At 39.7% G+C, this 12,325-nt stretch overlaps 1 protein-coding gene across 1 annotated transcript; it reads left to right on the top strand.

Moving 5' to 3' along the window:
- The first annotated feature begins 263 nt into the window (after positions 1 to 263).
- Positions 264 to 12,315, top strand: dhx34 (DEAH (Asp-Glu-Ala-His) box polypeptide 34). The gene is made up of 16 exons (XM_059506069.1): positions 264 to 1,132; positions 2,246 to 2,557; positions 2,634 to 2,888; positions 3,496 to 3,598; positions 3,753 to 3,970; positions 4,092 to 4,266; positions 4,360 to 4,553; positions 5,337 to 5,438; positions 5,527 to 5,790; positions 7,390 to 7,563; positions 7,640 to 7,745; positions 7,826 to 7,932; positions 8,928 to 9,191; positions 9,272 to 9,457; positions 9,559 to 9,700; positions 12,074 to 12,315. The coding sequence occupies exons 1-16, from the start codon at positions 449 to 451 to the stop codon at positions 12,205 to 12,207; spliced, it is 3,420 nt and encodes a 1,139-aa protein (XP_059362052.1). The 5' UTR covers positions 264 to 448; the 3' UTR covers positions 12,208 to 12,315.
- The last annotated feature ends 10 nt before the right edge of the window (positions 12,316 to 12,325 follow it).

Genomic DNA, 12,325 nt, shown 5'->3' with positions numbered 1-12,325 from the left:
TACTTTCAGTTACTTTGAGATCATAATAAAAAAAAACATGTTTTCAAAAATTCTAAAGCTTATTTAATGTCGTTTTTACTGGACACTGTTGGGAAAAAAACGTTTTTTTTTAATAAATATATTAATGCAAGAGTGATGCATGCTTATTTGTACTCCAAAAACATTTTTCATCCATAGTATGTGTTTATATATATATAGCAATTAGTATTTCTGAGTTGTTGTTGTTGTAGGAACTATAATGTATTGACGCGCGGTATCCGGACTGTAAACACAGACGGACCAGAAACGCTCCTTTCATGTTAACGCTCCACTAGAAGTATGAACAATGGTAATGTGAAATGAATTCTAAATAACTGGACAGTTGTGCGTTGCAAACCCGGAAGTAATTGAAGGTTTAATTTACACTAACTTAGTTCACGCTTGTGAATCGCACCGTCTCTGGTTCAAGATGTCCCATGAGCGAGAGGAGAGTCGGAGCTGGGACTGGGACAGTCCTCGGTGTCGAGCCCAGCTGGACGAGGTGTTTTTCCGCCAGCACGACTACATCCAGACGGGCAGCGCCGAACACAAGGAGTTCTGGAGCTTCTTTGAGCGCTTCCAGAGATTCAGAGCCAAGAAAGAGATGTCAGCCGCCAGATCCAGCAAACATGAGTCACACAGGAAGAAGTCTGGATCTGTGGATCTGGGGCTTCCGAGGGAGTATGATGCCAGGTACAGGATCAACATCTCCGTGTGCTCCAAAGACATAGAGGAGCGGCTGGGAGGATCAGAGCACCGGAGGCGCAGGGATCCCTCTGGAGCCGGCAGACAGGAGATCACAGACTGCCGTCTCGCCCTCCTCCACTTCCTAGACTTCAACCAGAAGCAGAGCTTCAACAAGCTGTCCAAGCTGAGGAAGGAGCAGAAGAGCCTCCCTATCTTCCAGTACCGGGACAGGATCGTGGAGCTGGTGCGGACTCATCCGGTGGTGCTGGTGGCTGGAGACACGGGCTGTGGGAAGTCCACACAGGTGCCGCAGTATCTGCTGGCCTCAGGGTTCGAGCACATCGCCTGCACTCAGCCTCGCCGCATCGCCTGCATCTCACTGGCCAAGAGAGTCAGCTTTGAGAGCCTCAACCAGTACGGCTCCAAGGTGCTCTGCCATTTAGTGCATTATTTTCACAACATAAATGTTCAGACATTACATTTGCATTTACATTTATTCATTTAGCAGACACTTTTATCCAAAGCAATAATGGAAGCAATCAAAATCAACGAAAACGCAATGATATGCAAGAGCTTTAACAAGTCTCAGTTTCAGAAAACAGATAGAATAGAGAAAAAGAATAGAGTAATTTAGTGTTAGAGCCTTTTTATTTAATAACTGAATATAAATTAGACGACTTCCAATAAACCATTGAGAAACTGACAGCAGACCCTTTAGAAAGCTATCAAAAGCTGTCATCTACACAAAAAGATGTGATTAAAAGTGACTTTCATAAACAAGAGCTCAAGCTATAGAGTTAGCCTGCTTCAGTTCAGAACAACTGATAGTTTTAGTAAAGGAGGATTTTCATTACTTTTGGCATTGTGGCAATGAGTATTAGGTACAAAAATGTACATAACTGTTGTTTGAATGAATGCAGAAGTTCTGAAATGTTAACAGGCTTAATTTTCTTTTTGCATATTTCTTTTATGGCTAATAATATAATAGGCTAGTTGAAACTCGGTTACATCAGCTATGACATTTTTTAAACAGGAATTATTCACAGAAATACTATTCCAAAATAATAATTTTACATTATAATTCTACTGATACAGGTTTACATTTATTATTTCTGTTAATACTTGTAAACCAGTCACATTGTTACTTTTTTTGCCTTATTATTAAAACATAATTTTTTTTTTATCTTACCGTTCGTTAACTCTTGACTGGTAATGTATATAAACAATACTCATTTTATCATTTTACCAATATAGTATAATTATATATGCTTATGATTGGGCTTATAATAACAAAAATACAAAGTGGAACTAGTTAATAAATATATTTTAAATATATATACAATTATTAATTAATATAACTCTGTATATACCTAGCTATAATCATTAACAGAATCAGTATTCAAAGAAAAGTGATTAATAAAATATATATGACAAGACAATTCATACAAAATGTAAACGGTCTGAGCTAAAGAATGACGGCAGAGAAAACTGGTTGAGAGTTAGCTGGAAGAACACAGTGTCTTGTCCGTTCTGTCTTCAGGTTGGGTACCAGATCCGCTTTGAGGCCAGCCGCACCACAGCTACCAAACTGCTGTTCCTGACCGAGGGTCTCCTGCTCCGGCAGATCCAGCGGGACGCTTCCCTGGGACAGTACCAGGTGCTGATCCTGGACGAGGTGCATGAGAGACACCTGCACTGTGACTTCCTGCTGGGAGTGCTGCGCTCCCTTCTGCCCCTGCGTCCAGACCTGCGGCTGGTCCTCATGTCGGCCACCATCAACATCAAACTCTTCTCCAACTACTTCAACAGCGCACCTGTTCTGCAGGTGCCAGGCAGACTCTTCCCCATTCAGGTCAGCTCTCAATACAGGTTAGTTTTTTAAGTGAATTCATTGCAGAAATGCAAGTTTCTTCCATGCATGTGTGTAGGTGATCTACCAGCCCATTCCTCCAGAAGAGCAGGGGTCCCGCTCTGAGAAACTGGACCCACGGCCGTACCTGCGTGTGCTGCAGGGTATTGACCAGCGGTACCCGCCGGAGGAGAGAGGAGACCTGCTGCTGTTCCTCAGCGGAGTGGCTGAGATCTCCACCATCCAGGAGGCCTGTCAGACATACGCCACACACACTCAGCGCTGGATCGTCCTCCCTCTGCACAGCACCCTCTCTCTGGCCCAGCAGGATAAGGTACTTCTGCACTACAGCAGGTTCATTCAGGTTTCCTCCTGATCTTTATGCACTAGATGTATTTTTTTATTAGCTTTTGATCAGGGATTCTTATTTGCACTCATCTTTTACCACCACATTCTTTAAGAAATTAATAGCAAGGATGCATTCAGTTTATCATAAAGTGGCAGTAAAGACATTTATAATGATTCTGTTTCAAATAAATGCTGTTCTTATGAACTTTCTGTTAGTCAAAGAATCCTGAAAAAAGCATATCAAAAATATTAAGCAGCAAAACTGATTTCAGCATTGATAATGGTTATATAAATGTTACTTGAGCAGCATATTAGAATCATTTCTGAAGGATCATGTGACACTAAAGACTCAAATAATGATGCTAAAAATTCAGCTTTGCCATCAACAGAAATAAATTACATAAAAAATAAATTAAAAAAAGTAATTTTAAATTGTAATAATATGCCACAATTTTACTGTTTTTTTCACTGGCTTACTGCATAAATGTTTTGCTTTGAGCATAAGAGACGTCTTTGAAAAACATTAAAAACCCCAAACATTTGAAGGGTATATAAAATATGTCTAATTTCTCTGTGTGAACCTTGACCTTCAGGTGTTTGACATTGCACCCCCGGGTGTGAGAAAGTGCATCATTTCTACCAATATTGCTGAGACCTCAGTCACTATAGATGGAGTGCGCTTTGTGGTCGATTCAGGTATTATTTATTATTTTTCCTAGTCCTAAATTTTTTAATATACATTTTATTTAACAATTTATGATTTTATTAGAGCCTGCCACCAACTTCTCATCGTTCTTTCCAAAAATGTGTGTTCTCTTCATGTTGAAACATCCCTGATGTTTCTCGATAGGAAAGGTGAAAGAGATGAGCTTTGATCCGAAGGCCAAGATGCAGCGGCTGCAGGAGTTCTGGATCAGCAGGGCCAGTTCTGAACAGAGGAAGGGACGAGCTGGCAGAACTGGACCGGGAGTCTGTTACCGACTCTACTCTGAATCTGACTACGATGCCTTCGCCTCGTATGCTGTTCCTGAGATCCACAGGGTGGCGCTCGACTCCCTCATCCTACAGGTGCCCTCTCACATTTGGGAAAACACAAGAACAGTGCTTTTATATAATGGTGTCAAGGGTCATTATTATAAAAATGGAGTGAGACACTGGACTAAGACGTGTTTGAATGATGTTTCTGCAGATGAAGAGCATGGGTTTGGGTGACCCTCGCAGTTTTCCCTTCATAGACCCTCCTCCTGCTTCTAGTATTCAGACTGCAGTGATGTATCTGAAAGAACAGGGGGCTCTGGATGAACACGGGGAGCTCACTCCTATTGGCAGCCTGCTGGCTCAACTGCCCGTGGATGTGGTCATTGGTAAAGATAAAGAACCCTTACCTGATGTTTTGTGAGGTTGAGCTTGCTAATGTATTAATGGCATTGTAAATTCTCCTACTTGTGTTTGTCCAGGAAAAATGTTAGTTTTGGGTTCAGTCTTTAACCTGGTGGAGCCGGTGTTGACTGTCGCCGCTGCGCTGAGTGTCCAGTCTCCATTTCTGCGCAGTGCTCAGCACAACCCTGACTGCTCCACCACTCGCCAGCCCCTGAACAGCAACCAGGGAGACCCCTTCACTCTGATGAACACCTTTAATGCCTGGGTGCAGGTCAGAGTCTAAGCCTATTGGCCTGTTTTTGTGTGTATCAGCACTGGAGGCCTGCATGAGCATAAAAAAAGAAGAATTTTTACTATTTCTCTGTACTATAATTACAGTGTGTTGCTCAATCAAGTATCAAAATAAAATTTGTGAATAAAATATCACCTTAAGGGAATGTAATGTGATGTCGTGCATTAGTATTAATATGAAATTGAATGTACCAAAATATGCGTAAACATGAACTGTGCATTTATGCATCATCCACAACATTAGGGACCCCATAATAGATATATAAATTAAGAATTCAGAATTGTGATGTATTATTATGTCTTAATAAATTGTGAGGTTAATTGTGAATTAATTTAGTCAGTATGTAACTATAAGAGCTATAACTTGCAGTTCTGACAAAACAAACTAAAAAAGTCCTTTTCGTAGTCCTATCTTTATAATGCATTATATGAAAAGGCTCCATAGACACTGTTTAACTATTTAAAAAAAGTCAAAAATAATCTCTAAATGGAAAGGGTTACAATTATATAACATTTTGTCTTAATAAATTACAAATTCAAAAACTAAAATCATGCTATAATTTAACTTACCACAATGATGTATAGTATACAAATTAATATTTTGGTTTTGAGACATGCCAAATTTCACAGTATATTCACTAGTGATTATGACTGTTATTAAGAGTTTAACTTCAAGTGAGTGTTAGATGACGTCTAGGGTCATCTTAAAGTAACTTCAAATAACCGTGTTGTCTAATAATATTAATATATCCAATGACAACAGGTGAAAGCAGACAGAGGAAGTGGTTCCAGAAAGTGGTGCCGGAGGAGAGGGCTGGAGGAACAGAGGCTTTACGAGATGGTCAACCTCAGGCGACAGTTCAAAGTCAGCAGTTTCCTCTGTGCCTTTCTAACAGCTTCAGCTGCGTCTGTCCACGTGACTGACCTTGCCAGTGTCATCTGGTTCCTTACAGGAGCTGCTGCGCTCTCACGGTCTGCTGGAGGCAGATCCCGGCGGCAGGAGAGAGCCGCAGGACCGAGCCCGGCGCAGAGAGAGACTTACTGAGAGACAGAAGCTCCACCAGCTGAAACGAGACCATGAGCTCCAGGAGAGCACCAAGAGGAAAGTTCTGCGCCTGGAGGAAGGACTGGAGGGAGACCTGTCTGGGTCTGACGATGAGGGAGCAGGAACGAGCAAGAAGAGAAGAGAGGATGCTGAACAGACTGTGGACATACAGGTGCCTCAGCTGATTTAGATTGAAAAATAAAGAGAGCGCTCATCTAGATTCAACTGTATTCAGCTGTTTCCTGTATTCAGTTCTTAAAGAGACAGTCCACCCAAAAATGAACACCCCGTCATAATTTACTCACCCTTATGTTGTTCCAAACATGTGTAGGTACTTTCTTTCTTTGCAACAAAACAAAAAAGATATTTTGAAGAATGTTGGTAACTAAATGGTTTTGGTTCTCACTGACATCCAGTGAATGGACAAAGAACATGTTGAACAACATGAGGTTTGACATTATTTTTGAGTTGACTATCTCTTCAGTTTAATATATAATAATCAAAATCAAATAAGGAATTAAATATGGTCCTCAACGGGGATGCATTAAATTGGTCAAAGTGTTGATAAAATTCAGATACTACAAAAGATTTTTATTTTAGATCGGTTGTGTTCTTTTGATCTTTGTTCATCAGAGAATCCTGTAAAAACGTTTCGTGATTTCCACATAAAAATTAAAGTGCCCCATTATTACTTTTCATGCAGTGTGTAACACAGCTCTAAGTGAATGAAACCATCCTGCAAAGTTTTCAATCTGAAAGTGCACTGTCTCTCTCAAAAGAAAGAGTCGAATCTGAATTATTGAAACGAGTCATTTTTCTAACGAATCCCAAGCCGTTTCATGTAGATGTGAACATGACACATTAGCATATTGCCCGCCCACTTGTTGGTCTTTTCTGTTTGTCTGAATGAAAATGTAAATTCATTCTTTGCCACTAGGTGCCACTTTTGGAGCCGTAAAAACAGGCTTCCCCCGTAATGCGGTACACAAAGCAGCACTGCGCTCACAAACACTGCTTTATCAGGCACTACAGACACGATGAAATTAAAATTAAAACAATTTGACCAATCACCACAGATTAGCATCACACAAAGAAGGGAACGTTTTTGGAAAGATTAATCGCTGAGCGAATCGTTTGGGAGTCGTTGAGCAAGTACGTTAAAAAAATAAATGCATATTATAAGATAATTAAAGTGTTTTTTGACATTTTCATGAATGTCAACCAGTTGTTGGGGACTCCCAAAACCAAAATATGAACCTTTCATTACCCATAATAGGGACTGTTTCATAACTGTTTCCATAATTTTTTGTTGAGCACCAAATCAGCTTATGAGAATAATTTCTGAAGGATCACATGACACTGAAAACTAGAGTAATGAGTCTGAAAATTCAGCATAAAAATTACAGGAATAAATTACATTTTAAAATATATTAAATTAGAAACTATGTAAAATTGTTATAATATTTCACAATATTACTCTATTTACTGTATTTTTGATAAAATAAATGCAGCCTTGGTAGGCACAAGATCATTTTGAATGGGAAAAATTGGTAAAAATGACAAAACTGGGTGAAATCAGATGTGTTTAAATGATCATAATGTCACAAGGCTTGAGCTTCGAGTCAAAAATAGGCTTTATTTTATTATTGAGAAATGTTATTTATTTATTGATTTTAAAATGAAATATGACCCAGGTTTTATGAGGTTCACCCATACTGTACTCTTTTATTTTATTTTTTTCTCCTAATTCTTGGTTGTCTGGCTCATACAGGAAGTCAAGTTCAAATTGCGTCACAATGTGAATGAGCTGCAGGAAGCTGCATACGCCAGTGCAGATCTGTCTTCACGGCAGCAGACTCTGCTCAAGCTGGTGCTGTGCCGCGGCCTTTACCCACAGCTGGCCATTCCAGATGAGCACAACGCAACCCGCAAAGACTCCGAGCAGGTAACAGCTTCACATGTATGCACGGTAATATCAGGCAGCTTTGGACGGCTCACCTTTTTCTGTGTTTGTGTGTTAGGTGTTCCACACGCGAAATAAACAAGGTGTTGTGATCCACCCAACCAGCGTCTTTGCCAGTGACCCTGAAGTCCTGCATGTCTCCGAGCACGAGTCCAGCGAGTTTGGTACAAGCTGCTCTTTGTAATAAGACAGTAATGGTTAGGGACTCGGTCCTCTGTTACACTGTTACGTTCTCTCTCTGCAGGGGCCGATAAAGGCCAGAGCAACAGGCATCAGTTACTGGCCTTCGTTACTCTGCTAGAAACAAACAAGCCTTACATCTCCAACTGTCTGCGGGTTCCAGCACTGCAGGTCAGTGACGGATGAGAAAACAGAGACCATCATTTAGATTTATCATTTTTATTATTTGCCGTTTGAACCAAGAAACACACTAAATTCACATATTCTATAAAGAAAATCAGGAAATAGATAGAGGGGACCCCTGCAGACCCTCATGAAGTCAATAAATCTTTCAAAATATCAGATAATTTTTTTTTTTTAAGACAATGCAGGGTTAGTTCATACTAAAAAAAATCCTTGAAAAGCTTAATGAAATTTCTAAAATATTTTATAAAAATGTAATTAAATTCATGAATTAATAAAAACATAAAATTAAATATATAATGAGAAATGTATTTAAAACATTTTCCAAATTAATCTCACACACATACATTCAAGATGTGAGAAAAATTGTATATATTTATTATTCAATGGTTACACAACATGACAATTTTAGAGCCATTAAATTTAAACTTAGCTTAAAAAACTATAATAGTTTTCAGGACAAACAAGAAAAACTAAGTATACAAAAGTTTGGGGTAAGTAGGATCTTTTAAAGAAATTAATAATTGTATTCATCTATTTAGCAAATCAAAATTGACAGTAAAGTATTTATAGCATTACAAAAGATTTCTATTTTAAATAAACACTTTTGTTTTCAACTTAAACTATACAGACTGCTTCTTTTTTTTTTTGAAAACCTCAATGCATATTTTAGGTTAAGTACATCAAGTTAAACTACATGAAAATAAGAATTTTTGCTTTGGCAACTAGCCAAAGGGTTTTTATATTTGGTTTTATTTCAGTTCAAGTTTATTTTATTTCAAGCAACTATGGTTTTAGGTTTAGTAAACTATAACCCCGCAATAAATGTAAATTTAAAATATCTAAAATGCAGTATTTGTATATGTGTATCTTTTACTGTATTTTTGATCAGTTAAATACAGCCTTGCTAAGATTAAGAGACTTCTTCAAAATCTCACCTGCCCCAAACTTTTGGCCGATGTTGGACACTCTTCTTGTCACAGGCCCTGCTGCTGGTGGCCAGCTCTGTGGACAGTAACGCTGACTGCACGCGGGTGGTGCTGGACGGCTGGCTGGAGCTGGGCTTGACGGACGGAGACTCTGCGCTGAAGGTGCTCTCCTCGGCCCTCAGTCTGCGGGGTGAATGGGAGAGGCTGCTTCAGCTTCAGATCGGACAGGGCGGCCTCGGGACAGGCGGGCCCAAAGTGTCCCGCAAAGAACTAAATAAACTCTGTGAGGGACTCGTACGGTTTCTGTTATACACTGAGGTAACGAGGCAAGCATAATAATGCATCTGTACTATCAGTCTTGATCAAACGCACATGATAATGACGTCCTCTCATACTAGGTTAGTTACAGTCTGAGGCGTCTGACAGCGCTGCAGTCTCAGAACCTTTACATCGGACCGCAACTGGATCCCGATCTGTCTTCCGCTTCAGCTATCAGCTCTCTGTTTCCTGGCATGAAAGCCGAACCAGATCCCATTAAAGGAGGCCTGCGTTTGTGCAGCTACTTTACCTACAACTGTCTGTGTGTAAGTGCTTTTCCTCAAACAGGATGTGCTTAAAAGCCTTTTCTTACAGTGCTCTAATAGCACCACTTCCTATGTTTTTTTTTTTAATTGGTGTTGTGTAGGACTCTAAGGACCTATACAGTGAATGTTTACGCACTTTTTGGACCTGCCCTCAATGTGACCTCTACATGCCCCTGACTCCTTTGGAGCGCATGCAACACGAGGCTATCTGCAGGCCGCCGGAGGAACAGCAGCCTGAGGACGGTGAGCGGCAGGATTGTGCTCTGTAAAGGCTCAGGATGTGCTGAGATGTCTTACTATAGAGCAGTGCAGTGATGTATTTTTGTAGGCCAGCTTGGAAGTTCGTGTCACCGTGGTTCCCTCAACAAAAACCCAATATGATTATTTCCATGAACACAACTTTTATGAATTCTGAAAACTAAATATAGTCGGCAGAAGTAAAAACTTAAATAGTTTGAAATTAACTACAACACGGTCACATGACTTGAGCATCACTACCAAGCTTCCAACTCTTTTGTAGTCCCATTTAGACTCTTGTTAGTAACTGCCTTTTTCAAGACAACTAAAAGCTTTGATTTTACTGATGTATTTTGTGCCATAGAATAGAACAATAGTCCCAACCCTGGACCTGGAGGCACCTCAATGCTGCATGTTTTGCATGTCCTCTTAATAAAACACACCTGATTCAGTAGAGACATTGTTGTGTCAGAGAAAGGAGACATGCAGAATGTGCAGTGTTGGGGTGCCTCCAGGACCAGGGTTGGGACCACTGGAATAGAACATTGACATTTAGACCTCCATTTCTTTTTGGAACACAGTTTAAGATATTTTAGATTTAGTCTGAGAGCTCTCAGTCCCCCCATTGAAGCTGTGTACGGTCTACTGTCCATGTCCAGAAAGGTAAGAAAAACATCTTCAAAGTAGTCCATGTGACATCAGAGGGTCAGTTAGAATTTTTTGAAGCATCGAAAATACATTTTGGTCCAAAAATAGCAAAACTACGACTTTATTCAGCATTGTCTTCTCTTCCGTGTCTGTTGTGAGAGAGTTCAAAACAAAGCAGTTTGTGATATCCGGTTCACGAACGAATCATTCGATGTAACCGGATCTTTTTGAACCAGTTCACCAAATCGAACTGAATCGTTTTAAACGGTTCGCGTCTCCAATAAGCATTAATCCACAAATGACTTAAGCTGTTAACTTTTTTAATGTGGCTGACACTCCCTCGGAGTTCAAACAAACCAATATCCCGGAGTAATTCATTTACTCAAACAGTACACTGACTGAACTGCTGTGAAGAGAGAACTGAAGATGAACACCGAGCCGAGCCAGATAACGAACAAAAGACGTTCACGAGTCAAGAACCAGTTGCATCGGTTTTCGGATCACCAGTAGTTCTTTCAGACAGTTCGATTCAATAAACCGGTTGAAGAAAACGCTTCACCGGTTCTTTTGCGCTTGACGTATAATGGCGTCATTGGCGATGATTGCCCTTGATTCAAGCCTTCGGTTTACCCGCGTTCATAACACTAGCAAAGAATCAGTTCAGAATCAATCGCCAAAAGAATCAGTTCGGTTCAGACGCTGAATCACACATGCGCAGTATCATCAGCTCCTCGATTCTTCTTATCTGGCTCGGCTCAGTGTTCATCTTCAGTTCTCTCTTCACAGCAGTTCAGTCAGTGTACTGTTTGAGTAAATGAATTACTCCGGGATATTGGTTTGTTTTAACTCAGAGGGAGTGTCAGCCACATTAAAAAAGTTAACAGCTTAAGTCATTTGTGGATTAATGCGTATTGGAGACGCGAACCGTTTAAAACGATTCAGTTCGATTTGGTAAACTGAATGATTCGTTCGCGAACCAGATATCCAGACTGCTTTGTTTTGAACTCTCTCACACAACAGACACTGAAGAGAAGACAATGCTGAACTGAAGAGAAGACAATGCTGAATAAAGTCTTAGTTTTTACTATTTTTGGACCAAAATGTATTTTCGATGCTTCAAAAAATTCTAACTGACCCTCTGATGTCACATGGACTACTTTGATAATATTTTTCTTACCTTTCTGGACATGGACAGTATACGGTACACACAGCTTCAATGGAGGGACTGAGAGCTCTCGGACTAAATCTAAAATATCTTAAACTGTGTTCCAAAGATAAACGGAGGTCTCACGGGTTTGAAACAAAACATGAGGGTGAGTTATTAATAACATAATTATGATTTTTCGATGAACAAACCCTTTAAAATATTGTGTTCACCACCTTTTTCCAGGCATTTCAGCTAAAAACCCACTGATTTCAGGACAATTCAATCAGAAATGCAAAAATGCAAACTCATATCCATGTTTTGGCTCACAACAATACATCATCCCACTATGTTAATTTTGAAAAATGAGACCTACATAAATAGCTGAAATAAATACATGTAAAAAACAAAATGTTTGCTTAGTGTTCACAAAAATATGAAAACATTTTCCACCATGACTTATTAGGCTAGCTGTAGATTTTGAAAAAGATTTGGCAGATACACTGTAATTTGAATATTCTAGATTTGAATATCACTAACTAGTTCTGCTTAGTAAATGTTTATTTTTTTATTTATTTTATTCACAGAGTCTGAAAGTGTACAAACATCCTCATCATCTTCATCAGGTCTGACAAGGGTCTATCATTGTGACATCTGTAATAAAGACCTGACTCTCACCTCGACGGAGATCCTTAAACACAAGCGCCAGCACCTGTCCTGAGCGCACACATGTGGGTACATGACCACACTTTAAGACCTTTTCTGTCCATTCATCTCTGCTGTGTTTATATTTTCTCTATTACAATTTTAAATAAATGAGAAAACTCTCTTCTAGGCCT

Source organism: Carassius carassius, chromosome 23, assembly GCF_963082965.1.
Source record: "Carassius carassius chromosome 23, fCarCar2.1, whole genome shotgun sequence".
In the NCBI taxonomy this organism is placed as follows: Eukaryota; Metazoa; Chordata; class Actinopteri; order Cypriniformes; family Cyprinidae; genus Carassius; species Carassius carassius.
The sequence above is the reverse complement of the archived record's forward strand: the minus strand, read 5'-3'. Positions and strand labels throughout refer to the sequence as shown.

Coding starts and splice junctions, on each gene's coding strand:
- dhx34 (XM_059506069.1), top strand. CDS start 449: ATGTCCCATGAGCGAGAGGAGAGTCGGAGCTGGGACTGGGACAGTCCT. Junction 2,889..3,495: donor CTCTGGCCCAGCAGGATAAG/GTACTTCTGCAC, acceptor CTTGACCTTCAG/GTGTTTGACATTGCACCCCC. Junction 4,554..5,336: donor CCTTTAATGCCTGGGTGCAG/GTCAGAGTCTAA, acceptor CAATGACAACAG/GTGAAAGCAGACAGAGGAAG.